The sequence below is a fragment of the Micromys minutus genome (genome assembly GCF_963924665.1).
Source record: "Micromys minutus genome assembly, chromosome: 6".
In the NCBI taxonomy this organism is placed as follows: Eukaryota; Metazoa; Chordata; class Mammalia; order Rodentia; family Muridae; genus Micromys; species Micromys minutus.
Genome location: NC_137975.1, coordinates 80188217 through 80215262, shown reverse-complemented (window position 1 = coordinate 80215262; position 27046 = coordinate 80188217). Strand labels below are relative to the sequence as shown.

The 27046-nt window shown below is 41.8% G+C and overlaps 1 protein-coding gene across 1 annotated transcript; it reads left to right on the top strand.

Annotated features, from left to right (window-relative positions):
* The first annotated feature begins 672 nt into the window (after positions 1-672).
* Positions 673-4970, top strand: UQCRFS1 (ubiquinol-cytochrome c reductase, Rieske iron-sulfur polypeptide 1). The gene is made up of 2 exons (XM_080918619.1): positions 673-972; positions 4078-4970. The coding sequence occupies exons 1-2, from the start codon at positions 759-761 to the stop codon at positions 4686-4688; spliced, it is 825 nt and encodes a 274-aa protein (XP_080774745.1). The 5' UTR covers positions 673-758; the 3' UTR covers positions 4689-4970.
* The last annotated feature ends 22076 nt before the right edge of the window (positions 4971-27046 follow it).

Here is a 27046-nt window from a genome sequence, read left to right as displayed (position 1 = left end):
GAGTTCCCCCATTTTGTACTGCCTAAAATATCACTTGGGAAAACCCACTGCTTCAGAGAAAAAAAAAAAAAAAACCTCAGGGGACTACAGTACTCCACTGCTTGCTGGCACTTCATGCCTGAGCAAGGGGTCTAAGGAACAGGTCCTTCACTGGTAAAAATGCTGGTATTGATAATGTCATTTCATCAAGACCATAATTACAAATGAATCATGAAGGAAACTACAAAAGCGTAGTATATGATGAATAATCGTAAGCCACCGTTATTGTCAAACTTTGCGTAAAGGTTTGAGGAGTTTTTTGTTGTTGTTGTAAGATGATAAAAATTGTCGTAGCAAAAGGCAAAAAGTGGCTGGTATTTTATTCTAGGTCATAGGCGTTGGGAAGTAGTAACAGCCAGTTTTTTAACTCTGTGATAGCTTTTTCTCATGCCTGGCTCATGAGAAAAGGTTTAGGGGGAAAAAAAGTTTAGGGCAGTGTAAGTTTTTGCCCTAGATCATAAGAAACTCCTGGGGCAGGGCTACCAAGTCAGACACCAGAGAGTCAGCGCCAGGCTCCGCCCTTTCCCGGCCCGCCCCCAACTTGCACCCGTAGCCACGCCTCCAACGCGGCGATCCTCCGGATTCGCTGAGCCTTGCGAAACTCCCTTTCCGGCGTCGCGCTGACGTCACAAGCTCTGCGCCTCCCGCTCCTCTTCGGGCCTGCGTTCGAACGGAAGGTCGTCCCTGTGACCGACTAGCTGGTTGGAGCAGCTGTCGCCATGTTGTCGGTCGCTGCCCGCTCGGGCCCGTTCGCGCCCGTCCTATCGGCCACGTCCCGCGGGGTGGCGGGCGCGCTGCGGCCCCTGCTTCAAGGCGCGGTGCCGGCCACCTCGGAACCACCTGTTCTGGACGTGAAGCGACCCTTCCTGTGCCGTGAGTCGCTGAGTGGCCAGGCCGCGACCCGGGCTTTGGTGGCCACAGTGAGCCTGAACGGTGAGCCGGGTTCGGGGTGCTCCGATCTCGTTTCCTGCGGCTCCAGGTCCGGGGCGGCGGCGGAGGGCGCTGTGCCGGGATGTGGTGGGCCGGCCGCAGCGACCTTGGCAGGCCGAGCGCCACCCCGAGCTGTCCGACTCCCGGTGGCGGGTTGCGGCTCGGATGCTCCAGTGTCCGCATCCCCCCAGGCGTCAGGAGCCTGTCTGTCTGGGTTCCCTCCTCAGGCTACACTTCCTCGATTAACTTTAAGATTGGCCTCCCTCTGCCACGGCTAAGTGACGGAGATACAATTGGCTACAGGAATTTGACCTTGGTCAAGTTTCCTCGTTGTCAATCACAGTTTCGTAGGGGTGTAACATGAGAGAATTCTATGTAAAACCATTGGTACAGTTTAGACGATGTGTCCAAATAGAAATTGCAAAAAACCAAAAAAATGTAGGAAGTTGTCAGTGTACCGCTTTTCAGCATGCTTACTCCCCAGCAGCCCCATCCCTATAATAAACACAAAGACAGCCCTGAGATCAGTTCCACTATAAGGGGTCAGCAGTGGTTTCAGATCCCGGGCTCTAAGGCAGACATAAATGGTACTCTTACAGAGAACAGACCACCAGAGGTGAAGAGACCCACACAGTGGGAATCTATGCAGCATGGTCCCTTCCTAGTTTATCTGAGTCTGTACTTCACATTCCCTTGTAATTTGAAAATCTAGAAAGCTTTCTGGTGTCTCCTGAAATATGGGAAGCTGCGCTGGGCGTTTTGGTTTTGCTCCTGTAGTTGACTCTTTACTTTTCCAAGTAGAATAAACCTTGAATTCAAGTTCACACAGACAGTTGAGCTTAGAAATACCATTCACTTTAAAATAATGAAGTTAGAATCCATGCAGCTTCTTCTCCATACCAAAGTAAGATACTATGATTGTTCCGTGTATTACCTACTTGGCACTGTTCTGTGTTAAGTTTATGACCTTTCTACATGTTAATTAATTTGCCTTCTTGAGCAGCTTCTCATTCTGCATTCATTCTTATTCTGTCTCTGTCTGTCTGTCTGTCTGTCTCTCTGAGACAGGGTCTCACTGTGTATCCTAGGCTGTCCCCAGACTTAAGATCTTCCTGACTCTGTCTTTCCAGAGCTATCATGGTTAGCTTTTCCTGAAGATTTTTAACCATCCTCACTGGGTTTGCTGTGTATCTCTGTATTTAGTCTTTAACCTTAATTTCAGGTCAGATTAAAAGTCACTTTAGTTGATAACTTCATGTCAGTATAGCATGTTGACACTTTCCTTTTTATTGTTGAGACTTCTGGCCTTGATCTTATGGGGTAGAATAACTCCTTAATTTTTGCCTCCCAGTGTCAGATTCTGTATACATTTGATTCAAGATATTTCCTCTGATCAAATGTAAAGGAGCACTAGTGGGTCTTTGAGACCTCTCAGCAGAAGTGTGATAGCCTACCTTGTTCTAAGTCTGTTTGGGTTAGGGGTCAACAGGTGAGAAGTGAGGGAGGGGAAAATTGCAGAGATGAAAAGCTTCACCCAAGTTTGTCAGATAGCTGAAAGGTTTCTGATAAAAATTGGTGGTGTGCCTGCCTCATGAAAGCATTTTCCAAAGCAGAAAATGTAGAAACAACGCCAAAACCTGTAGAAACAAAGCCAAAAGCTTTCTTTAAGCACACTTTATATTGTAGCTTAATTGCACATTGAGATCCATCTGGGTGGCTATGGAAAGACAGGGAGTGACACAGTGGGGGACTTGGTAGCAGCTCCACAACTGCAAACGTTTACATGCCTTCTATTTCCTTTATTTTGAGGTAATATTTCAATAACTGGTCATGCAAAAGGTTGGGATTAAATTGAGCATCTGTGCTTAATATAACTTGTGCAAATGGCATAAAAAGTGACTTATGCAACAATTTTCTAAAGGTTCTTTGGTTGATAATGGTGATGGGTAACTTGCTGTAGAGGCAACAGTAGATAACTGGATTTCTTTTGTCACCAGAACTCTTATGAATGAGTTATTCTGTGTAGTACTTTTAGTTACCTCCTATTGCTAGGAGGTGGTGGCTGTGGTACTGTTGAATGTAGAACTGTGAACTTGGCTCTTTTCTCTTTTAGGTAGACAACACATTTTTTTTTTTAGTGTAACTCCATGTAAAAAGTCATGTAAAAAGTAGGTGAAATATTAATATTTGGGTATTGAGGTCTTAGGACAAGAACTTTGAAGACCAAGGTAACACTGTTTCTTTCAGTGGGATGTGTTATGAGTAGATCTTTGTTTTGAAAAGGTTTATTTTTCTGGAAATTTAAGTTTTTAATATCCTTTTTTTCCCCCTAAAATAGTAAATGTCGTAGTAGTTCCTAAAACATATATTTTGCAGGGATCTCTCTCTCTCTCTCTCTCTCTCTCTCTCTCTCTCTCTCTCTATACACACACACACACACACACACACACACACACACATAAAGAACCGTGCCAGTAAGTTCATTCTGTCAGACATTTACAGTTGGTATGAGAACATGCCACTTATGTAAACAGTAAATATTCTTACATGTTTTTCATTTGTCACAAACATTTGGCCCATTTTAAGACCTTCAGGCAAAGTACCCCACTCAAAGAGTCCACAGTATGAAAAAGAAAGATATTTTTATAGTCATTGTTACTCTACTGAAGGGGAGAACTATGAAGGTCACCTCTTTTTTCTTATTAAATTTAATAATTACTCTGAAGATTTTATTGAGTGCTGCTGCCTGTTCTGATAGTTGTTATTCTCTGACACTAAAGGCTTTCTTTAAAGATAAAGTGATATCAGTTTATGACCTGGAACCTAAAATTAACAGTCCTTAAGTTTCCTGTAAAGGGTACGACAAATCACAGGAGGCTTATTGTCTTGTAATTAGTTTGTTATGGACTTCAGCTAGTAGTTTTTGCAGAAAGCACATAACAGAGATTGGTTGATTAGTGTAATTGGATTGTCTAAGCAATTTTTTTTAACTTAAATATCTGTTTATTGTGTTATTTGCTATTATAACTCAAAAGCCTTTGCTGATGTACCACTTTCAGGACATACTTTTAACTTTTTTTTGTTTTTGTTTTTCCGTTTGTCTTGCAGTTCCTGCTTCTGTTAGATATTCCCATACAGACATCAAGGTGCCCGACTTCTCTGACTATCGTCGCGCTGAAGTTCTAGATAGCACAAAATCTTCTAAAGAGAGCAGTGAGGCTAGAAAAGGCTTCTCGTACTTGGTAACTGCAACTACTTCTGTGGGTGTTGCGTACGCGGCCAAAAATGTGGTCTCCCAGTTTGTCTCCAGCATGAGTGCCTCTGCAGATGTGCTGGCCATGTCGAAGATTGAGATCAAGTTGTCTGATATTCCAGAAGGAAAGAACATGGCGTTTAAATGGAGAGGCAAGCCTCTGTTTGTGCGCCATAGAACCAAGAAGGAGATTGACCAGGAAGCTGCAGTTGAAGTGTCCCAGTTAAGGGACCCACAGCATGATTTAGATCGCGTGAAGAAGCCTGAGTGGGTTATCCTGATAGGTGTCTGCACTCATCTTGGTTGTGTACCCATTGCAAACGCAGGAGATTTTGGTGGCTATTATTGCCCCTGCCATGGGTCACACTACGATGCTTCTGGCAGGATCAGGAAGGGCCCTGCACCTCTCAACCTGGAAGTACCTACCTATGAGTTCACCAGTGATGATGTAGTTGTTGTGGGTTAGACACTTGGACTCAGAGCCTAGGTTTCTTTCGGTCTTATGTACCTTCAGAAGAGTTGAGACTAAGCCTTGTGTACATCTAGGTTGGTTGATTTAATGTATTTAAGGATTATTAATAATGTATTGGCAAACATTGATGTGAAGTAATTGAATTCACTGTTAAATATTATCAAGCATTAGCATAATAAAACCGCTGTTGAACATCATTAAATTCAACCACAGACCTAAAGGTGCAATGTCTTTGATAGCAAATCCTAATAAAACATTACAGATTGTTGTATGAAATATTTGTGAAATCTATAATTGGTGTTCTCTTTATCTAAATTTCTTTTCCTATCTTGAGCTTGAGAAAAGATAGGGACATCATTTTTCACGTCTAAGTGGACGGGGAAATAATTTTGATAATCTAATATTTTTTGTTTTGATATTAAATTTTTCACAGTTATAGAAGTATATAGTATTTTATTGAAATATTTTTATTCTTAAGGACTGGATTTTACTCTCTAGCCAAACTGGCCTCATACTTATAATCTTCCTCTGCTTCCTAAGTATAGGATGACAGGTGTGCTAATACTGTAGCGTTTTGAATTTTGTTTGCCCCAAACCTCTGTGTTTGTTTATGACAGAGTCCTGCCCTGTCTTAAAGTTGTTGAACCAGCCTTCAGTCTTGCTTGTGGGTAAGTCTCCCAGCAATCATTCTGACAGAGACTTGCAGGGAGTTTCGTAAAAACAAGTAGAATTTCCCACTTATGTCACAAGTGTTTAACTCCTCCCCCCAGATTATTTAGCCTAATTGTGTTATTTTAATAAACACTCAAGTATGAGTCATGTTGCCTATACTCTGTTGGTGTTGGGAAGTTTTTTTTTTCCATCTTGGAGGTCTCAGTTTTGTTGATAGCTTTTTTTTTCTTTTAAGATTTATTTATTATATGTAAGTACACTCTAGAAGACACACCAGAAGAGGGCATCAGATCTCATTACTGATGGTTGTGAGCCACCAGTGGTTGCTGGGATTTGAACTTAGGACCTTTGGGAGAGCAGTCAGTATTCTTAACCACTGAGTCATCTCTCCAGCCCCCATTGTTGACTGATTTCAAAACAGCTAGTTATCAGTGGTCCCACCAAAGGCTCCAGACTAGTTCCGATCACATCAAAGGTGGTGTCTTGCTCCTGTACATCCCAGGTTGCTTCAGTGGGGCATTTCGACACAGGGACAGTCCATAGGGAAGCTGGGCCCATTGCCTGAGTTGAAATTTCAGTCTGCTGAGTCTCCTCAAATACAGACATGTACCACTGTGCCTTGCTTGCTTAGTTCCCTGCCGAGAACCCAGACAGTGATGCGATGCAGGACTGAAACCATCAACACTATATGGTAAGCCTGGATTTCTATACAGCAGCCCTTATGATTGTATATAAGTAACTAGAATCTTAAAAGAACAACACTTAGGGGACCTGGACCCTACTTTGATTTAGAGACTGTTAGAGGAAAAGAGGTGCATAGGAGTTTTGCCTCCAGTCTGCATATAGCCATTTATAAGTGTAGTGTTAATATTTCTCAGAGATGCGTCCATGGATCTTGATAAGAATTATATCCCCTGTGTAAAACCACTTAGGGACTATTCTCCATATGGTAAAGCCATTGTTGGACTATATTGTCTCATGTAAGCCAGTCAAGTAAATTTCTTTTGTTTGTAACATTCTCTACTGATTCTGTTCTCTAGAATGCTGTATAATACAGGGTGGAAGGATTTATTATACTTTATAGTCTGAGAATTTCAGTTTCTTGTGAGAAAAAAAAGTCTCAGAACAGCGTGGCATGTACTATTTCAGTGGCAAAGGTGATGCCGCACATATAAATGCCCTCATAGGCTCATGTGTGAATACTTGGTCTGAATCAGGTAGCTGTAACCTACCTGAAGGTGGGCCCTGGCTGGTGAAACGTAACTGGGAGCCTCGTCACAGTTATGGCTTCCTTCTGCTTTCTGCTCTGCTATCTTGTGCACACACTTGTCACCATGGACTGGGCTGCTACCATTAGCTCCAGCTTCCATGTTTGCACTTTTGTGATTGGATCTAGGCATCTGGAGCTAGGTCATTTGGTGTTTCTTGGTACAGATAGATCTCACCTTTGTGGATGGGTGTTTGGATCTTTGTCAAGTTGTTGGGTCAGCCAAATGATGCTTGGTTTTCAGTGTTGGGGCCACTCTGGGGATTGGGGTTCAGACTTCAAGTGGCACCAGATCAACATGGTGGCCGATAGTTGTACAGGTAAGAGAAAGGGACTGGCTTCAGATGTTTCTAACCAGGGTTCTGGGTCAGTTTCCATGCTCTCCTGGGACCCAGCATTGGGTCTGGTGGCACCTAGTTGAGGGGATAATCTGGCTTTGGGAGTCCCTAACTAAAGTTCTGTCTCAGACTCCAAACTGTCCTGTCATAGATTGTCAAGGTGGGTAAGGTGGCTGATAGGTGAGCAGGAGGTGGTGAGGGGGGCTGGCTGTGGAGGGCTGGAACAGCTCCACATGGTCCTTGGGTCCAGTTGTGGGCTGAATAGCTTACATTAAAGGGGGTGGGTTGAGTTAGAACTGACTCTGGGAATTCCCATGTGAAGTTCTGGTTCAAACTCCAAAAACTATATTAACAGGAAAAGTTTAGGTTCCATTGGGTGGTGTCTTAGTTAGGGTCACATGACCAAAAGCAAGTTGCAGGGAGGGGGAGTAAGTCACTGTTGCATACAGGAGTTCATTGGAGAACTTCATGGCCATGGAGGAGAGCTGCATCACTGGTTTGCTCCTAGCTTTTTAGTCTGCTTTCTTATATAACCCAGGACCAGCCCAGGGCAAGAGCCTGGGTCCTTCCTTACTAATCACTAATCAAGGAAATGCCTTACCAGCTCGTGTGAAGCCTGATCTTACGGAGGCATTTCCCATTAGAGACTCCCTCATCTTAGATGTCTAGCTGTGTCAAGTTGATCTAAAACTAGCCAGGACAGGTGGGTCACCTGTATGGTTAGATGTTGACTAATGAATTTCATAATGTGCATCTTCTCGAGACTAGCTCTGTGTCATGTCATCGGTCATAGCCGGGGTTCTCTCTCGTGTGGAGTTCTCTATGGGAGTGTTGGGAGCCCCTAAGACTGCAGGTGGGGCTTGTTATCTCTTTATGGTGAGATAAATTCTAGCTGAGAGTTAACAGTGGCTTCAGTCTACTTACCCTTCCATGAGACAATAGCAGTCATGTTCTAATGCTAAAACAGCTCACACAGCCTTTGTCTCAGGATGGCACCTAAAAGCTTACTTAAAAGTCTATAAAAAGGAACAACATACATTTGGATCTATTGATAAGTATGACCCATTGTAAAATTGATTTGTGGCAAATAAGTCAACATTACTTCTTGTGTCTTCAATGTAAATTGTGGTTAGTAAAAATTTTTGACCAAGAAGCCAAAACTATACAACAGAGAAAAGAAAGCATCTTTAACAGATGTTACTAATCTAACTGTATGTCTTCATATAGAAGAATGCAAATAGGTTGGTTATCTACCACCCTGCATAAAACTCAAGTTCAAGTAGACCAAAGACCTCAATATATAACCAGATACACTGAACCTTTTAGAAGAAAGTGGGGGATAAGCTGGGACACACTGACACAGATATCGTCTTGAAGAAACACCAACAGTTCAGGCACTAAGATCAACAATTAATAAATGGGACCTCATGAAATTGAAAAGCATCTCTAAGGCAAAAGACACTGACTGTCAAAAGGACAAAACCCTTGACTCTACGTTTCATCTCTAGGTTTTCTTGTGGAGTTCTTGACCTCTCTGGCTCCTTCAATCCTTCCTCCCCATCCTCCACGGGATTCCCTAAACTCCACTGTGAGATTCTGAATCTGTTTCTGTCAGCTGTGGGTGAAGCTTCTCTGATGACAGTTATGCTAGGTTCCTGTCTGCAGGTGTAGCTGAACATCATTAACAGTGTCAGCTCTCCCTCTCATGGCATGGGTCTTATGCTGGACCAGCCCTTAGCTGGCCTTTCCCTCAAATCCTGTTATGTCTTTTAGCCCTGCACATCTTGTTGGCAGGACAAATGGTACCGGTCACAGCTGGCCAGTTCAGCCTTCAGATCCCCTATTGCTAGGAGTCTTAGCTAAGGTCCTCTTCATAGACTGGCGGGAGTTCCCGTTGTGCTGGGTTTATAGGTCCACCTAGAGGTGGTCGTTTCCCAATCCAGTTGTCTTCTTCCATCACCCCACCTAATTTCTCTGTTTCCATCCCTCCCCTTCCCCACCCAGTCCCCACTTTCATTCTACCCCCATGTCTAGTCTATTTTTCTTCAGTGAGAGTCAAGTATCCTCCCCTTGAACCCTTGTTACTTAGCTTCTTGGGGGTCCGTGGTTTGTAGCATGGTTGTCCCATACTTTATGACTAATATCTACTTCTTGATTACATACCGTGCTTGTCTTTCTGGATTACTTCACTCCGGCTGATATTTTCTAGTTCCTTCCATTTCCTGCAACTTGCATTATGTCATTGTTATTAATAGTTGAGTAGTAAGTACTCCATTTGTAAATAAACTACATTTTCTTTATCCATTCTTCAGTTGAGGGACATCTGTCCTCCGTATGATAGAGCATCTTTTGGGTATATCCCAGATGTATAGCTGGGGAGAACTACTCTCAATTTTCTGAGAAACCGCCAAATTGATTTCCAAAGTAATTGTACAAGTTTGCACTCCAACAAGCAATAGAGTTTTCCCCCTTGCTCCACATCCTCGACAGCATGAGTTGTCACTTTAGTTTTTGATCTTATCCATTCTGATGGGTGTAAGATAGAATCTCACAGTCATTTTGATTTGCATTTCTCTGATGACTAAGGATGGTGAACATTTCTTTAAGTGCTTCCTGGCCATTAGAGATTCCTCTGAAAATTCTCTGTTTATATCTGTGCCCCATTCTAAAATGATTTATTGTTGTTTAGTTTCTTGAGTTACTTATGTATTTTAGATATCAGACCTCTGCCAGATGTGGCATTGTATAGGATTGTTTGAGCAATCTCAGGCTTTTGTTTTTCCATTATGAGGTTGAGTCTTGTTCTTTCAAGTTCTGTTAAGAATTGTGTTGAAATTATGGTGTGAATTGTGCTGAATCTGTAGATTGCTTTTGATAGGGTGGATCTTTTTATTATGTTAATCCTATAGATCCATGAGCACGGAAGATCTTTCCATCTTCTGAGATCTTCCTCAATTTCTTTCTTCAAAGATTTGAAGTTCTTGCCGTACAGATCTTTCACTCGATTGGTTAGAATTCCACCAAGGTATATGATTTGTGGCTATTGTGAGGGTATTGTTTCCTTAATTTCTTTCCCAGCCTGTTTATCATTTGTATAAAGGAGAGCTACTGATTTCTTTCAGTTAATTTTGTCTCTAGCTACTTTGCTGAAGTTGTTTATCAGCTATCAGAGTTCTCTGGTGGAACTTTGGAGGTCACACACACACACACACACACACACACACACACACACACACACATATATATATATAATCATATCAATGTGAATAGCAATGCCTTGACCTCTTCCTTTCCAGTTTGTAACCCCTGGATCTCCTTTAGCTGTCTTGTTGGTCCTGCTCAAGTACTGTGTTGAATAGATATATGAAGAGAGTCGGCAGCCTTGTTTTGTCCCTGATTCTAGTGGGATTGTTTGTAACTTTCTATTTATTTTGGTGCTGACTATTGCCTTGCTGAATATTGCTTTGATTAGGTGTGTGCCTTGTGTTTCTGATCCCTCCAGTGCTTTATCATGAAGGGGTGTTGGATTTTGTCAAAGGTCTTTTTTTAGCATCTAATGGGATAATCATGTGATTTTTTTCTTTCAGTTTGTTTATATAGTGGATTATGTTGATAGATTTTTTAAAAAATATATATTGAACCATCCCTGCATTTCTGGAATGAAGCCATGATCGTGGTAGATGATGCTTTTGATGTGTTCTTGGATTCAGTATGTGAGTATTTTATTGAGTATTCTTACATCAATGTTTATAAGAGAAATTGGTCTGAATATTTTTAAGATAGTTTTTCAAAATGTGATTTATTTTATTTTTGAGACAATATTACCCTACACAGCCCTGGCTGGCCTAGAATTCACTATCTAGATCAGGCTGGTCTTGATTCACAGAGTTCCACCTGCTTCTGCCTCTCGAGTGGGCCACCATTCTGGCTTCAGAATAAATTTAGAAAAAAGATCCTGAAATAAGTCAAAAGAAATTAATAATTAATAGAAAACAAAGTTCTAAGCAGTAATATTTTATTATTTGTATTGTTTTTTAGTAATACAAAAAATAAAACTTTGTATACAAAAAATATATAGTAAAACTTATTCTAAGTTAATATTTGTGACAAAGGCTAAGTAATTGAAAAATAATTTAGAGTATGGTTAATAGATAAATTCCTTGAAGACTTTATTATATATCGTGGTACTCATGGTGTCTATTTCTTAAAGATAGCAGTCCCTTTCCAAATCTGTAGATTCTGAGACAAAGCCTTCTCAACTGGAAAAAAACAAAACAAAACAAAACTGTCTCTAAGGTGTTCACCAACAGATGCAGCTAAAGAGAAAAGATAAAATAAGTTCGGAAGGAACAACAGTTCTTGGAGAGTTCTCTTGTCCCTGCTACAGAAACAAAGGAGGCTAGGAAAGCTATGGCCAAAGAAGTAGGCATTGAGCAAGGCGGGGGGGTGGGGGAGGGTGGGGGGGGTTGGGGAGACATTAGAAAAGGCCAACCTCAGGGAGAGATAGGCCAACATAATTCCTTTTAGTACTCTTAGGAAAGACAGGATTGAAGGTGCCACGCTTCATTTGACTTCTTACCTGTCGTATCACCTTGACTATAACATTTTATTTCACCTTTCTTTTCTGAACCAGAAGGCCTGTGTCTTGGTTCCTCTGTAACTTGGTATGTTTTTATCTTTATCACTGGGACCAGGCAGATCCAGCAGCGAGCGGTCCCTGCTGTTGGTATCAGTGGGAGTTCTGACCACACTGCCTGCTTTATCCTGACTTTCCAGTAGGGGGCAGCAGGTGACAGAAAAACGGGTTGGCAAAAGGTTAGCTTTCAGTTTTATGTTTCTGGGTGACAAGTTAGAATTAGGGTTTTTAGTGAGCCAGCCAGTCAGAAAGCCACATAATTCATTTGTGTTCATATTAACAACAGAATTTTCATTTCCTCCAAACTGTGGGGTTTCAGAAAGTAACTTCTGCTCCACTGTTAGGAATTTCCAGCATTTGACAATGACACAAATCTGCACACTTAGGAACAGGACTGATATCAAATCATAGTTCTTCTATAAAATGTTTACACTATAGTCTCTGCAGTCTTGGGTATTCTAGCTAGTTCAGTATGAGGTGGGGACTTATGTAAAGTTCATACTTAAATGAGTTTTTCCCCCCTTTTTGCCATGGAGGTAGTTATGATATAATATCCAGATAATAGTTTACAAACTGTATATACAATTAAGAGAATACAAAGGACATGTAGTTAGTAAAGAAGATATGAGGGAAATACAATTGGAGAAAGCAATGCCGACAGATTAAAGATTGGCTAGTATTCCCGTTGTCCTGTACAATGTGTTACTCAAAAGAAGGAAGACTATTTAGATGGGGTGTGTGCATTCTAGAAGACTACAACCTACATCGTGCATGTCAGTGTACACCTGGCATTTACCCTCACTCCACAGCCCCTCAAGACCCCTTGGCTTTCAGCCACCTTTTCCTAGCTAAGTGACCTAGGAGAGCCACGCCATTTCTCTGACCCTCGATTTCTTTTATAAAATGGTAGCACTGGAATGTGCCCTGAAGAGCTCTTTGGAAAATTAAATGAGACAGTGTTTATAAGTGTTGGGTTCATCTACATCTTCCTTTCTGTCCTCTGCCTCACCCTTCCTACTCACACAAGTCACTCTTATGATTGTATGTCCTGTCAGAAGGGGGTTTGGCCTGAGAAGGACTCAGCATGGAGGTTTCACTTTGTGAAAACCACAGTTGGTGCTCGTGTGGATAATGACTTGATAAGTTCTAATTTGATGTTTGCAGCCAGTTTTGACAGGCATGGTGTTTCTCGTTTGCTTTGACCTGTGCTTAGTCCAGAGCTGTTTCTAGAGTGGGCGGGGCAATTGCTGACAGGCAATCTGGGTGACCCAATGGAACTGAGGGACCCTGGGACCAGGATACATCTCTGCCTGCCACCCCCAAGCCTGGAATCAAACCTTGTTTGGCACAGAGACATTTTCCCATCCTCAGCAATGGCAGTGTCTAATGGTGGAACTGACCCATCTTCTCATCTTCTGTAGAGCTGAGGCTTGAGAAAGGACAGCACATCTGCCTCTAACAGGGGGAAAAGAAAAGTGCCTCAGGAAGCCCGAGCTGGGGGCCTCAAAACATGAACTTCGGGGGATATAATTCAGTTCAGGACTGACTCGTGATATTCCGGTGAAACAGAAGCCAAGGACAGCCGCCACCCCCAATGTCATTCAGTAATAAAGGAAAGCACAAAAAAGTAGAGTCCTGGTCCAAGACATCAGCTCTTTTCCTGAGGAGGCCTCCTCTTAGGAACTCCCAGTCCTTAACCTCATTCAGTCAGACAAGAGGGCTTCCCAGATAGCCATAGAGGACCAGTAAGGTCCCAGCAAGTCCCACCCTAGAACCCTTGCCAACCCCTTGTCTGCTCCTATGGGGCTAGTGAAGCCTGCCCAGGGTGTGGCAGAGCAGGAAGTTCGGAGGACACTGTGTCCTAAGGAAGGGGTTTTGTGTTTCTTTTAATACAGTCTGTGACTCAGGCTGTCCTAGAACTTCTTAGATATCCCAGACTGGCCCCAAACTCACAGTAACCCTCCAGCCTCAGCCTCTTAAGTGCCGTGGTTTCAGATGCGAGCTCCCAGGTCCAGCAGAAAGTATTAGAAACATTTAATGCAGTTTATCCCTGAGCCTGTTTGCTGAGAGGTTTGGTGAGGAGGGAAGGTCCATCCTGTGGCCTTTCTACTAGATTGAATAAAAAGGAATTTAAAAAAGAAAGCCAGTTAAGAACCAGCATCCTCCCGCCCCCCTTGTGTTTCCAGACCTGCTGGGAAAACGCTTATCAAGTCAAGTCTACTGAAAATCATGTTAACCAGCCAAGCACAACCAACAACATGACTACTAGGTCGTTTGGGTGCAGACCTTCCTTTATTGAAGTGTATCCATGTTGACAGTCTAGTTTGGAGGGCTGCTGTGTTTTAGCATGTTCTCACATCCCTGTAAGAATTCTAGTTCTATATACTGGTGGTATTTTTCTCTTTTGAGACAGGGTTTTTATGTAGCTCTGACTGTCCTAGAATTCACTGTATAGACCAGGGTGACCTTGACCTCTGCCTGTCCTTGGCCCTCAAATGCCAGGATCAAAGGCATACAGCAGCATGTCTAGCTTGGAATCTAAAAGTTTAGTGAGGGCTACTACAGACATGCCAGGTGTTGACAACAATACAGACTCTCCCTCCCCTCCCCCTTCTCTAAGGTAGCAACTAATGAAACCTTTGACCTTTCCTAGCCCACAGCTACTTACAGACTCCCTGTACTCATTTGCTCTTAAGAACTGGTTCCTACGTTTCCGCCTGGAACTTAGGATGATGATCCTTCTGAGGCTGGATGTACACCGACAGTGTACACCATGTTTCTAGATTTGGCTGCTACCCAGGTTAGAAACAGTGTGGTCTGGGGAGCTGTGCACCGGTTCAGTGCTGGCTTATCCTGTGCAAGCCCCCATGTTTGATCTGCAAGACCACCCACAGAAGATGTTTCAAGTGTCTGTCCTTCAGAACTCTAGAAATCCTGTGTGTACAGACTCCTCACAGTCTTGGCTTCGGCTTTGGATAAGCTGATGCTTATTTCTTCAAGTTACTATGTATTTTTGTTGGCTTTTAGAATTTTCTTTTTAATGTTATTTTTTTTCAGACAGATGTTCCTTTCTAATGAGTTAACCATTACATTTTTAAATTTCTGAAATGGCCAGCAGATCATAGAAAGACCTTTATTTGTGTGCCTACTTGTTATTTTTAATTAAAATAAACGTATAGGTTTTATTATGATGCAGTGGCAAATTCTCTTCCCATCTTTAGGGCTTTCCCTTGTCATGATCTGCAGTAGGTTTCCTTTACCAATTCTTGTACATCTTGACTGTTTTACTTCTCAAATTTCTTCCCTTCCTTCTGCCCCAGAGGTGACCTTTTATAAATGCATCTTGTCTTCATGATCTTTACTTTAAATCTCCTCACTTTATCTTTAAAATGTCTCTGGCTTCTTACAATGTGTTGTTGTTGTTTTTCAGACCCTGGTGACTGAGCACACTAAACTAAACTAAGCCCCAGCCCAGTGGTCTTCCCTGTAATTATGTTTGGTTTTGACAAACCTAAAAGCCAAGTAGTTATGATCTCATCCTTTAGGCTTATGAGTGCTTGCTTTCCCCCCGGGTTTAGACTTCCGTCACAACGCAAGGGAACACGAGAGGCAGTGTGCAAAGGCAGAATCAGTCTCCAAGACCTCTCCCACATATCTGTGATTGTATATATCTTAGGGATTGACCATACCTTTTTTGATATCTTTGACTTGTCTTCCTAGTAATATCTGTAATTGGATTCCCTCAGTATTTCTACCATTTGAGATTAATTTTTCCAACATAAAAGTAGCATATAGTTTTGATTTTTTGAAAGTGCAATTTTTATGAATACCATTGGAATCTGAAATACTACACCCAGTCCTACGCATTGCATCTCTCCTTTGAGCCACAAACAATTTCATTTTTAAATTATTAGTTCTTTTCACATTCCAGTGTTGGGTCTTTTTATTTTTATGTTTTTATTTATTTGTGTTTGTTTTAAATCCTACTAGACTTATATTGCTGGAGGATGTTTAGATTAGCTGTTTGTCATTGCTGGGGACTACGATAGCATCTTTATAAATATGCCCTTAAAACTTGGGGACTTGGATGTATTCCCAATAATGAAATTAGAAGACATGTGGACATTTTATGGGTTTCTGGTGTGTGTTGCCAAATTCTCCTTTTAAAAAAAGATTCTATTCAGATAACAATTTTCTATATTATTACTCTGCTGTATACTTGGTTTCATATGAGCAAATTTTATATATGAACAAGCAAATACTCTTCCCCTTTTTATAATTCCATGCCTGTTTTTAAGGGCACATTAGACTAAAATAGTGATAAATGTTCGCATTAAAAAAAACAAAAGAACAGCATTACTTCCAAACAGCCTTGTAAAATCTTCATAATTCTAATTTTAATTTATTTATCCAGAAATATACATATTACATACCTGTCCTTAGATTACAATAATGTAAATAACATGTGTTAGTCATATTTTGAAACTTTAGGTGTCTAGCAAAACATAACATAATTTTTCAATCAGTTTTAACATCTCTAAATTTTTGGCTGAAAACCCAGTACTTTCCTTGTTTAAAACTGTAAGCCAAGCCTCAGGGGTCTTCTATTATAAAATGAAAGAAAAGCTTTTTATCATCCCTAAGAACTGAAACTCAAAGCTTTAATTTGCTTTATAAAAAATGTAAATATGTAACATCTTTTATAAGACAGCACTGCACAACACTTCACACCCACCGTTACAGGCTGAACAGTGTGCCTTTGTGTGCTGTTCGATGTAGCATACAGAACTTTTGTGATCATTATGGTTAACCAAGGCCAACCATTATTTTACACATTATGATGGCTAGTTTTAATCGTCGATGTTGTATAATGTAGACTCATAGAGGAGGGTCCCAGGGGGATCCCTTTGGCCTTCAACACTGTCCATGGAGGACATCTTAACTGATGCAGAAAGATCCAGCCTAATGCGGGTTGTGCCATTTCCTAGCTCATGGTCCAGGACTGAATAAAAGTAAGAAAGCTAGCCAAGCGTTAAGATTGCATTTGTTCGTTTTTCTTTATGCTCCTGACCATGGATGACATGTGACAAGGTGTTTAAAATTCCCACTGTCTGAAATTCCCTGCTAAGATGGACTGAACCCTGGAATTCTAAGACAAACCCTTTCTCCCCTAACTTGTCTGCCACAAGCAAGCAGCTCAGGAAGGAAACTATGACACATTTTTCAAACATGTAACCCTCATATTCATTCTTGCTACATGGCAACCATTTTAAATTAGGGTTTATAGTAGGAAATACTTTTCCTCCATCATGGATCTATGCTGCAAGTTTTAAACGTGGAAATGTAGGCTCGTGCGTTTGAACACTTGCTCTCAGGCTCAGTCTGGGGAGGTTAGGGAGGTGGAGTCCTTGCAGGAGGAAGTGTGTTAATGAGAATGATTTTGAGGTTTTACAGCTGAGCTTTTCTCTCTCTGCTCCACTTGCCATGTCTTCCCCATCGTGACTGACTGTAGCCCCTCTGAAACTTTGAGGAGAACAAACCCTTTCTCCTTTAAGTTGCTTCTGTCAAGATATCTTACCAGAGCAAAAGAAAAGTGACTAAGACATATAGGTTGTCAGCTGAGCTCCAACTGGCTGGCCATGGCTCCCGCCTGTGGGTTTCTACCTGCTCAGCCACACCCATGCAGCGTGTACTTCTTACTGGAGAGTACAAAACTGTTAGCTGGTAGGCCAGGCCACAAAAGCATGTTTAGACATCTGCCAAAAAGGCACTGGCCAATCAGTCACTGGGCCAAGCTCAGCAACACAGCTGGCGTAGATATTCGGCCACACTGGAAGGATCTGCAAGGCCACAAGGAGGACTCTGGGTTTGTGACTATTAAAAAGCAAATAAAAAGCCCAGTCCATAGAGCAGGTCTGAACATCGCCTGTTGTTAATCGGCGTCCTCATTCCCTGTTATATTAGAATGAACACGTTTTAGGGGAGGAGCCTGGAGAGAACAGCATCTCTCTTGTCACCAGAGCACTATACACTCGAATGAGACCAAAAGCGGAAAACTAGGAGGCAAGCATTACTTTCCTCACAGGTGACAGTTGTGGATGCTGTGCAGGTTAACCTCGAAGCCTTTCCTCTGGTCAGGAGCATTTGCCCTGTTTAAGTTACCTGAAAAGAGAAGCCAGAGACAAGGATGCTGAGTGAGCTCAGAGCGAGGGCAGGCCATCAGAAGCCACAGCATCACCCTTGGGTGCACTTACTGTCCTCAGCCCAGCTCTCTAAGGTGGAAAAGCCAAGACTTTCTTACTGTTTGAGATAGAGACAGGGTGGGGAAAAGACCACTGCTTGGGAAGTATCGTGCTGTTTGCATTCTTCCCCTAAGCAAAAGCACATTACTGCCAGATCAAAATCCAGACTCTGTGCAGCCTGCAGTCTGCAGCCTGCTTGCATTGCTGTCTTTGAATCAGAATGGCGTGGATGCAGCTGCACCCAGCATAATACCCCAGCTCATTCCGAGTGAATGCTCCCGATTCACGCTTAGCCCTGCTTAGCTTGGGCAAACTAACACTTCTGTCAGCTCACTCCTGAGAGGCTGCATTCTTCTGTCTGGCCGGTTACTCCCCATCCCATTCTGCATTGTGGTCATTCCAGGAAGGCATTGCTATGCCAGGAAGCCCTGCGCCAGAGACAGTAGCTTCCCCCATTTCACACAGATGCTAGGTGTTGGGGGGGAAGGAATTTGAGAATTGCTGATTTCCGGGAGGTTAGCTGTCTATGTGTTTGGCAGTAACCCCCGTCCAGGGGCTGTTTGCCATATTAGAATTCAAACTCAGACATGCCGAGGAGAGGTCACGCAATACTTGGAACCTTGTGGGAAATCCTCACTAGGCTGGGTTTGTACAGTGTCCTGAAGGGCCTTAGAATTTGAGAGGTGGAGCTGTGCTGAGAAGCACTTCTGAAGACACATGCTTTGTGGCCCCTGTGACTTTCAAGAGATACCGTTTAAAAATGTGATCCCCCCTTCAGTAATAAAATTGCCAATAAGTTAATCGCAGCCCACAGACCTAAATGCCGTGGCTGCAGTGATAGACTAATGAATGCCCTTGAGGTTTCTTTGGCACATTGGGTATGAATAAGTCAAGTGTCTGAAAGGGAGCAGATCTGGATAAGGAACAGGATAGAAATAGTTGAGCGTATAAAGGAGAAAATCGTGCGCTCCATGTGGGACAGCCAGCCTTTGTTTGGCTCATGCCTTTGGGTTCGAGCCGTTGTCCCCATATGTCCCCATATGTTTGCTTGGGGAACTGGAGTTGTATGGGACTGACCAGCTCCTAACTGGACATGCATCTGGTAGGATCATGTCTTTCTTTTCTTCTGTTGTTGCCTGGGCTATGGGGTGAGGTAATAATTCAGGCCTGTGGTGTTGGCAGGGACACTGGCTCTTCCCTCTGTTCCTGGGGTGTCTGTGCTGCTTGTAACCTTCCATGTGATAGAGAAAAAGTTGTTCACTCTCTGTTCCAGGGACTTTGGGTGATATATAGCACAGCAGTTTGAGTGGGACTGTCCCTCATAGGTTCATATGTTTAAAAGTCTACCCCCGCCCCGTTGGTGGAAGTGTTTGGGAAGGATCAAGATTTGTGGTCTTGTTGAAGGTGATGTGTGACTGGGGGTGGGCTTTGAGGTTTCAAATGCCCACAGTATTCCCAGTTATCTCTCTCTATCTTGTGCCTATGGATCAGATATATGATCGCAGCTTCTTCTCCAGCACCACGCCTGCCCGCAGGCTGCCATATTCCCTGTCATAGTGATCATGGACTCTGACCTCCTGAAACTGTAAGCTGCAATAAACTGTTTTTTAAGTCATCTTGGTTATGGTTTGCACAGCCATAGAGATTAACAAAGACACAAGGTCACCCTGAGAGGGACATGTGCGTCAAAGGTTCAGGTCGCAAAGCTGCCATTTTCTGAAAACCACAGATAATTCTCTTCGATTAGTTGGGTCTGGGTTTTCTTTTCTATGAAAAGCAGTGAACCGTACCTCCTTCAGAGCACTGCTGAGTGTTTCAATAAGATCATGATGTAAAGAACCCGGGTTGGAGCACCAGAAACACCGTTGGGATTCTGCACTGCTGATGTGACTCTCTGAATAACTTACAAGTTATTGTGGCTGTGTATGTGTTGGCAGAGAGTGCAGGTTTGATAGCGTATGGTTCGATGATGGTGTCCAAAGGTCTATAGAGGTCCCTGTTGAAACAGCGTAGTATCTCTACTACAAGACCTGTTACTAAAGCTTTAGAAAATCAATTTCAACGTAACAAAGACATAAAATATTTATGCAGCACACAACAAGGGGAACAACATGAGGAAAACACTTTTATATTTAAGTTGAGTAGTTTTGGAGATGGGTTGGCCTCACTGCTTGATACAGTTGTTTGAAGTCACGATTACTTTTATATAGACAGACACCACATAGAAGGGTGACCTCATTATAGAGGTGAGTGAAGAAATGCACCTAACTAAATGTGTGACTTGGCATAACCTAGATTTATCCAGCATATTTTGCACATAAAATATTTACTCTGATAGACTAAAGTTATTAGTATGAATTGGATCTGAACTGTTGCTGAGGCCACCTTTAACCTGGGAAGTGATCATGACTTTGTCACGCTGCACTTCCTGTGTCTGCTTGCGACCTGGAGGAGGATCTTATGCTGTGCTTTTAGCGTTTGCTAAGATGCCTATTAGACTGTTGCTGCTGAGGCCCTGGTTTTGAAAACACATTAAACAGTTGTTATTTGAAAACTCTAGAGCTATGCTACCCATAAGAAGTGAGTTTCCTAGTTATGGACTTTTCTCATATTCCAGCTTAAAACTACATACTTGAACAGAACAAGAATAAATCAACTACCACATTTCTTCTCAAAGGGAGATGAGATGCCCTCTTACCTGTAATCCCAACACTTAAAGACTGTAAGAAGGAGGTTTACTGGGGATTCAAGGCCTGAGCTACATGGATGCTATGAGTCTCTGTCTCAAACAAACGAACAAAACCCAAAGTGGGCTGAAGAGATGGCTCAGTGGTTAAGGGCACTGGCTGATGTGTAGAAGGATCTAGTTCAGTTCCCAGCATCTAGATGGTGGTTGACAACATCCCATAACTCCAGTTCCAGGGAACCCGATGCCCTCTTCTAGCCCCGAAAAACACTAGCCATCCAAGTAGTGCACATACATACATACTTGCAAGCAAAACATACTACACATGAAACAACAATTAAAATCTTTTAAAACAAAGCCAACAAAGTTTCTTTTAAAAAAGCTTTAAACCATCTGGGCAGTGGTAGCTCATTCTTTTAATCCCAGTACTCAGGAGGTAGAGGCAGGCAGATCTCTGAGTTGGAGGCCAGCCTGATTCTACAGAATGAATTCTAAGACAGCTAGGGCTACACAGAGAAACCCTGTCTTAGAAAGAAAGAAAGAAAGAAAGAAAGAAAGAAAGAAAGAAAGAAAGAAAGAAAGAAAGAAAGAAAGGAGGGAGGGAGGGAGGGAGGGAGGGAGGGAGGGAGGGAGAAAAGAAAGAAAGAAAGAAAGAAAAAGAAAGAAAGAAAGATGAAAAGCTTTGAACCAGGAAATAAACTTTGTGTTGGTCATATGCTAAACAGTTATTTATGCAGAAAGAAGGAAGCAAACAAACAGGACACTTTAAGGAAAGTGTTGTTTAGTTTATTTCCATGTCCAATTGCTCAGTTAATTCATTTAAGTGCACTTTTGGGACCAAAGTCTGGCTAGACTTTTAGCACATCTATTCAATGTCTGCTTCATTTAGCGACTGAGCTGTGGGTGTTCTTTCTAGTTAGGAAGCGGAATGACCTTTCTAGTGTTTTCTATAGCTCAAAGTTCTAGGAGCTGTTTCAACGTGTCAGGAGCCCAGGGGATGCAACACCTGTGTGGTGTCAGGGCTCAAGTAAGTGTGTTGTGTTACTCAAGTAAGGCTGGGTACATGGCTTTCACAGGCTCTCAGTGACAGTCTATTTGGATGCTTGCATTTGAACGGCCATTTAAAGTATTTATGAGCCTTGTGAACTCGAGTAGGACATTTAATTACTTTGCCCCTGTCTTGGCTTCTCTCAAAATAAAAATTATTGAAGTGATACTTAGACATTAGGTATATTCAACCTTAGGGCTTATTTAAAGAGTATTTGATGTTACTTACTTGAAATATTTAACAGTCAATAGTAAAGTAATGGCTATTAATAAAAATTATGATGCATTTTATTTGATGAAAATATTACCTTGGAAATTGACACACAGGGGAAGTAGTGTTAGCATTTTCCACTTTTACTTGAAAAATGTTTAAATTCAACTTGATGATCAACTTTTCCAGGATTAATCTATTTCTATAACCCACATTCTGGGAAAATTTTTACTTTTGAGCATACTGGGGACAGTTGGTGACACATAGTTTTTACATTTAATCTTTATATGTATGAGTGTTTTGCCCACATATAAACTTTGTACCATGGGCATTGCCTGGTGCCTGCAGAGAACAGAAGAAGGCGTTGGATCCTCTAGAACTGAAATTACCTAGGAATAGTTCTGAGCTGCTCCTCTGGAAAAGATGCCTGTTCTCTTAACTACTGAGCCATCTCTCCTAGCTATGTATATACCTACTTTTAATCCTCACAATAATCTTTATAAACAGGTACCATTGTGTGAATTTCATAGCTAGGTTGGTAGGTCATACTTGATAAGCAAAGTCTGTCTTCAGGCTTGCCTTTGAGTGCCTTAGAAGTTCCAGTGCACTCAACAGCATGTTACACATTCAAATATTGCGTGTGTGTGTGTGTGTGTGTGTGTGTGTGTGTGTGTGTGTATGCGCGCACACACACACACACACTATACCTTTAGGTATATTTGCTTTAGGATAATATAAGGAATGGGAAAACATAAACATGCACAAAGTCATATCATTAGAAAAGTAATATATAAATAGCAATGTGCTGCACAGACTGGAGTTACTAGGCTGCCCAGTCTGAAGGTGCCTTGTCGCAAAGGCTTCCTTTCTGTGGGCACATGAACAGGAGAGCTAGGCCACCATGAGATTCCATGCAGAATATTCAAACTGTCCCAAGCCAGAGTAGTGGTTTAGGAAGGAGATTAGGGAGAATTGGATTTTATTTCACTACCGTCCTATTTCTTTCCCGTCATCTGTCAGGATGACAGATGTCTGCACATTATCCTTTCTTTCCTTATCATTGTAGATGACTTACTGAAGCAAACACATCTGAGCTTCGTCAGGGGCAACATCAGGGCTGTCCACCGTCCCCTACTCCTACTGCAGTGTGGACAGAAATGATGAGAACCACCTATTAGAATTCTGCCTTCGTTTTCTTAAAGCAAGAATTCCGCGTATAAGCTTCCAGTTTTCCTGTTAAGGGAGTTCTGTACTGCCATAGGAACTACTGGACCTCCCCCTTCCTTGGGGCCCGAAGTCTCTCAAGGATTAAGCACATTTTCTCCCATTGAGGCCTGACCAGGCAGACCTCTGCTATATTTTGCCTGCCTCAGATTGGCCTGAATCTGCTCCTGGTTGGTGGCTCAGTCTCTGGGAGCTCCCTGGGGTCTAGGTTAGTTTAAACTGCTGGTCTTCCTATTGGGTCTCCCTCCCCTCCAGCTTCTTCAGTCCTTCCCCTAATTCAACTATAGGGCTCCCCAACTTCAATCCAATGGTTGGATAAAAAGTATCTGCTTCTGTCTTAGTCAGCTGCTAGTAAGACCTCTCGGAGACAGCCATGCTAGGCTCCTGTCTGCAAGCATATCACAGCATCAGTAATGGTGTCAGGCCTTGGTGTTCCTCCTTGAGAGGGATCCCAAATTGGGCCTGTCATTGGACCCCCTGTCCTTCAGTCTCTTCTTAATTTTTGTCCCTGCAGTTCTCTTAAACAGAAACAGTTCTGTATCAGAAATTTTGACTGTGGGTTAGTAACCCTGTCCCTCCACTTTAGGCCCTGTCTATCTACTGGAGGTGGACTCTTCAAGTTCCCTCTCCCCATTGTTGGGCATTTTGGCTAAGGTCATCCCCATTGAGTTCTTAGAGTCTCTCACCTCCTGAGTCTCTGGTACTTTCTGAGGGTCCTGCTACCTCCCCTCACCCCCAGCTGCATATTTCCATTTATTGTCTTGACCCTCTAGGATTATCTCCTGCCTCCCCCTGCCCATACCTGATCTAGTTCCCTTTTCCCTCTCTCTTCCCTTCCTTGTCCCATGCAGATCCTTCCTCCCTTTGCCTCCCATGATTATTTCTTCCCACTTGCACGTGGGATTGAAGCCTCCTCACTTGGGAAGTTCTGGTTGTTACACTTCTTACAGTCTGTGGGTTGTATCCTGGGTATTCTGTACTTTCTGGCTAATATCCACTTATCAGTGAGTACATACCATGCATGTCCTTTTGGGTCTGAGTTACCTCACTCAGGATGTCTTCTAACTCCATCCATTTGCCTTAATATAAATAAGGCTGCTCTGAACATGGGGCACTTGTCACAAAACGCTTTAGATTGGAAGGGGTCATGTAATTTTGCCCACAACTCCAGTTCTGCACATGAGTTTTATATGTTGCCAGTTAGTGAAAGGGTGGCTCCTTTGCCTTAGATCCGGTCTGAACTTCATGCTGTCTCTTCATGCTGGTCATTGTCTGTCAACTTGACATAAGGTAGGATCATCTGAGAAGAAACCTCAACTGAGAAAATTACTCCCTCACACGGGCATGTAGGCAAGTTTGTGGGAGTGTTGTTTTTATTGATTATTGATGTGTGAGGGTCTAGTCCACGGTAGGCAGTGTCATTCATGGGCAGATGGTCCTGAGAGGAATACGGAGGGTGGCTGACCGTGAGCCTGTAGACCGAGCCCAGTGTGGAGGTAGCAGGTCATGCTTTTTGCCTTGTTTATCGTAACTTTTAATCCTAAGTTTGTAACACATGTCCTTTATCCATTAAGGGGATCACAAACTCTCATGGCTGTTTTTCTAAATTTCAAGAGGTCATTTTTTTTCTGAGTATTATTTTAAGTTAATGTGTACTATTTTGATAAAAACCAGACTGAGTAATTAAAGCGTTGAGATTCATCTCTACAAACTAATTTTTTTCCTGTAGGATACCCTTTGCTGTTTTGAAAATACCAAGAAAAAAAATGTGTACTTCTATCAAAAAGGAATCCAAGTCAAATTCCACATTTGAAAATTGAATATATCTTCACACTATCAAACTAATAAGCATTAATCTTGGTTATTGATAAGTGTAGTTCTTCAAAAACACCAAGAAGCATTTGTAAAGGTCTGCCATGCATTTGGCTTACTTTTTACTTTGTTACCACATGAAACCCACATGATATTAATAAGATTCTAGAGAAGTTTGAGGAATTCATTTCTCATGGCTACTTCATTCCAAAACACTGAAATTGGTGTTTTCTGCTGAGTTCCAGTTTCATGCAGAGCAAAGGAATGCCGGTTTACTTAAAGCTCCACTATGTAATACCATGTAAGTAAACTATGCATTCTTCCTAACAGTGGAAGTCTTGCTGTTCATGTTGTTAGGCAAACACCAAACAGCTCTATGTTAGTGACTTCAAGGATGTTTTTAATTCTCAGCCCAAATTTTCCATATTGATTCATATAAATTTTACTAAAAATGATATTATTAGGTAAAAAGAAAATATGAACACACATTTAGAGGAAGTTTGTATGTGTGTGTTCACATAACAATGCATTCTGCATATAGGTTTTATTTATGTGCACTATAAATACATTCACACATTTTCTTATGTAATAAAAAAGATTTTTACTTTACAATCTCATTTTCTTATGTTTTATGTCCATGACTGTTTTGCCTGCAGTATGTATGTTATCATATATCAACCAGTGAGGCATCTCTTCATTTACCCCTAAATGTTTTTGTATTCAAAATCATTCACACTGTAGAGAAATAGAAGAACAAAAGCAGTGATGAAAAAAGAAGGAACATTTTGGTTGAAAGCCTTACAATTAAAATCATTTTCCATCACATGCAGATCATAGACATATATGTATGTGTATGTATGTGTATTTATGTATATATATATGTATATATATCACATCTATATTGCACATACATATACATATATGAACTATGTATCTCAATGTATACACATAGAGATAAATAAAAGACTAAGTATGATTCAATTCTATAATAATGTATCCTTATGAATGACAAACTTATTGTATGACCTGAAATCATTGTGTCTAGATTGCATGTAAGTGCAATTTTGGTACACACAAAATTTAGCCAAGTTTATTAAATATCCAACATACTCTGAATTTCATTCCAGACACAGCTTCTATTTGTCTTATCTCTTTTTCTGGTAAATTCTTGTATGTGTGTGTGTGTGTTTCTAGAAAACTTAGTCTATCTGAGAATGATGGCCTCCTTGAATCCAGTGCCTAGTTCTCAATTCACAGCTCACACATTGCTTGTAGCATTTGATCTGTTGAAATCATCTTATTTTGATAGTTCCCAGATCCTGGGAATTATAGAAATTGACCCTCATGACTGGTTCCAAGTCATTTCCCGAGGCCTATGATGTATAGGTTTTGGATTGAGTTTGCAGACATTTTGCATTTAGATTGGAGAGCCCAAAGGACTATGGTATAAGTCAGGTATACGATAGCTTCTTTTGTAGAGAACATATGTGTCCCTGGACCAATATCAAACCCCATGACCATTCCCAAGTGTCATATAAAGAGCAAAAATTAAAAGCTAGTAGGAGCCCAAGTATATTAGCTGTCAAATTAAAGAGACAAGTGACAGTGATATGAGCTCATCTTTATAGAACTGGTCATTTCTCACTGAGAAAGGAAAGCTAAGCATGAAAATTCAAGTTTCTGCATAGCTAATGAGACACGTAAACAGAAACAGATTGATGCATTCTTTCCGTTTATGAAATAAAGGAGACATTACAATTTGCGCACTGTGGGAAGAAATTGCATATGATAAGCAAAATAAGTTGCTTTCATGTTTACAAACTTCCTGGAATTTGAGAAGTTTAAAGGAAGACACAATTCTGTAAAAACGGCAGTAATGAGTGAGATCTAGGAAGTGCTAACCGTGGGCCCATCGTTGAGGAGTGACATGTATTTGGACGAGGGCTCGACCGCTCAGGAAAGAACTGGAGACTGGACAGTTCCAAGATAACCATGAGCCTGACAAAATGGGACCCAGTTTGTCCACGAATGCTCTGTCTTTAAAAACCTCTCTTATTTTATCTTGTTTTTCAAATAACAAAAATAAACATGATATTTAGCTTAGGATCTCATATTGATTCCCCATTGTCCAGTAACTCATCCTCTGAAAACCCTTCTTTCCCACTCACTGAACTGAAACTAAGTTTGCACACTATTCTCCCATGGGGAATATCCTTA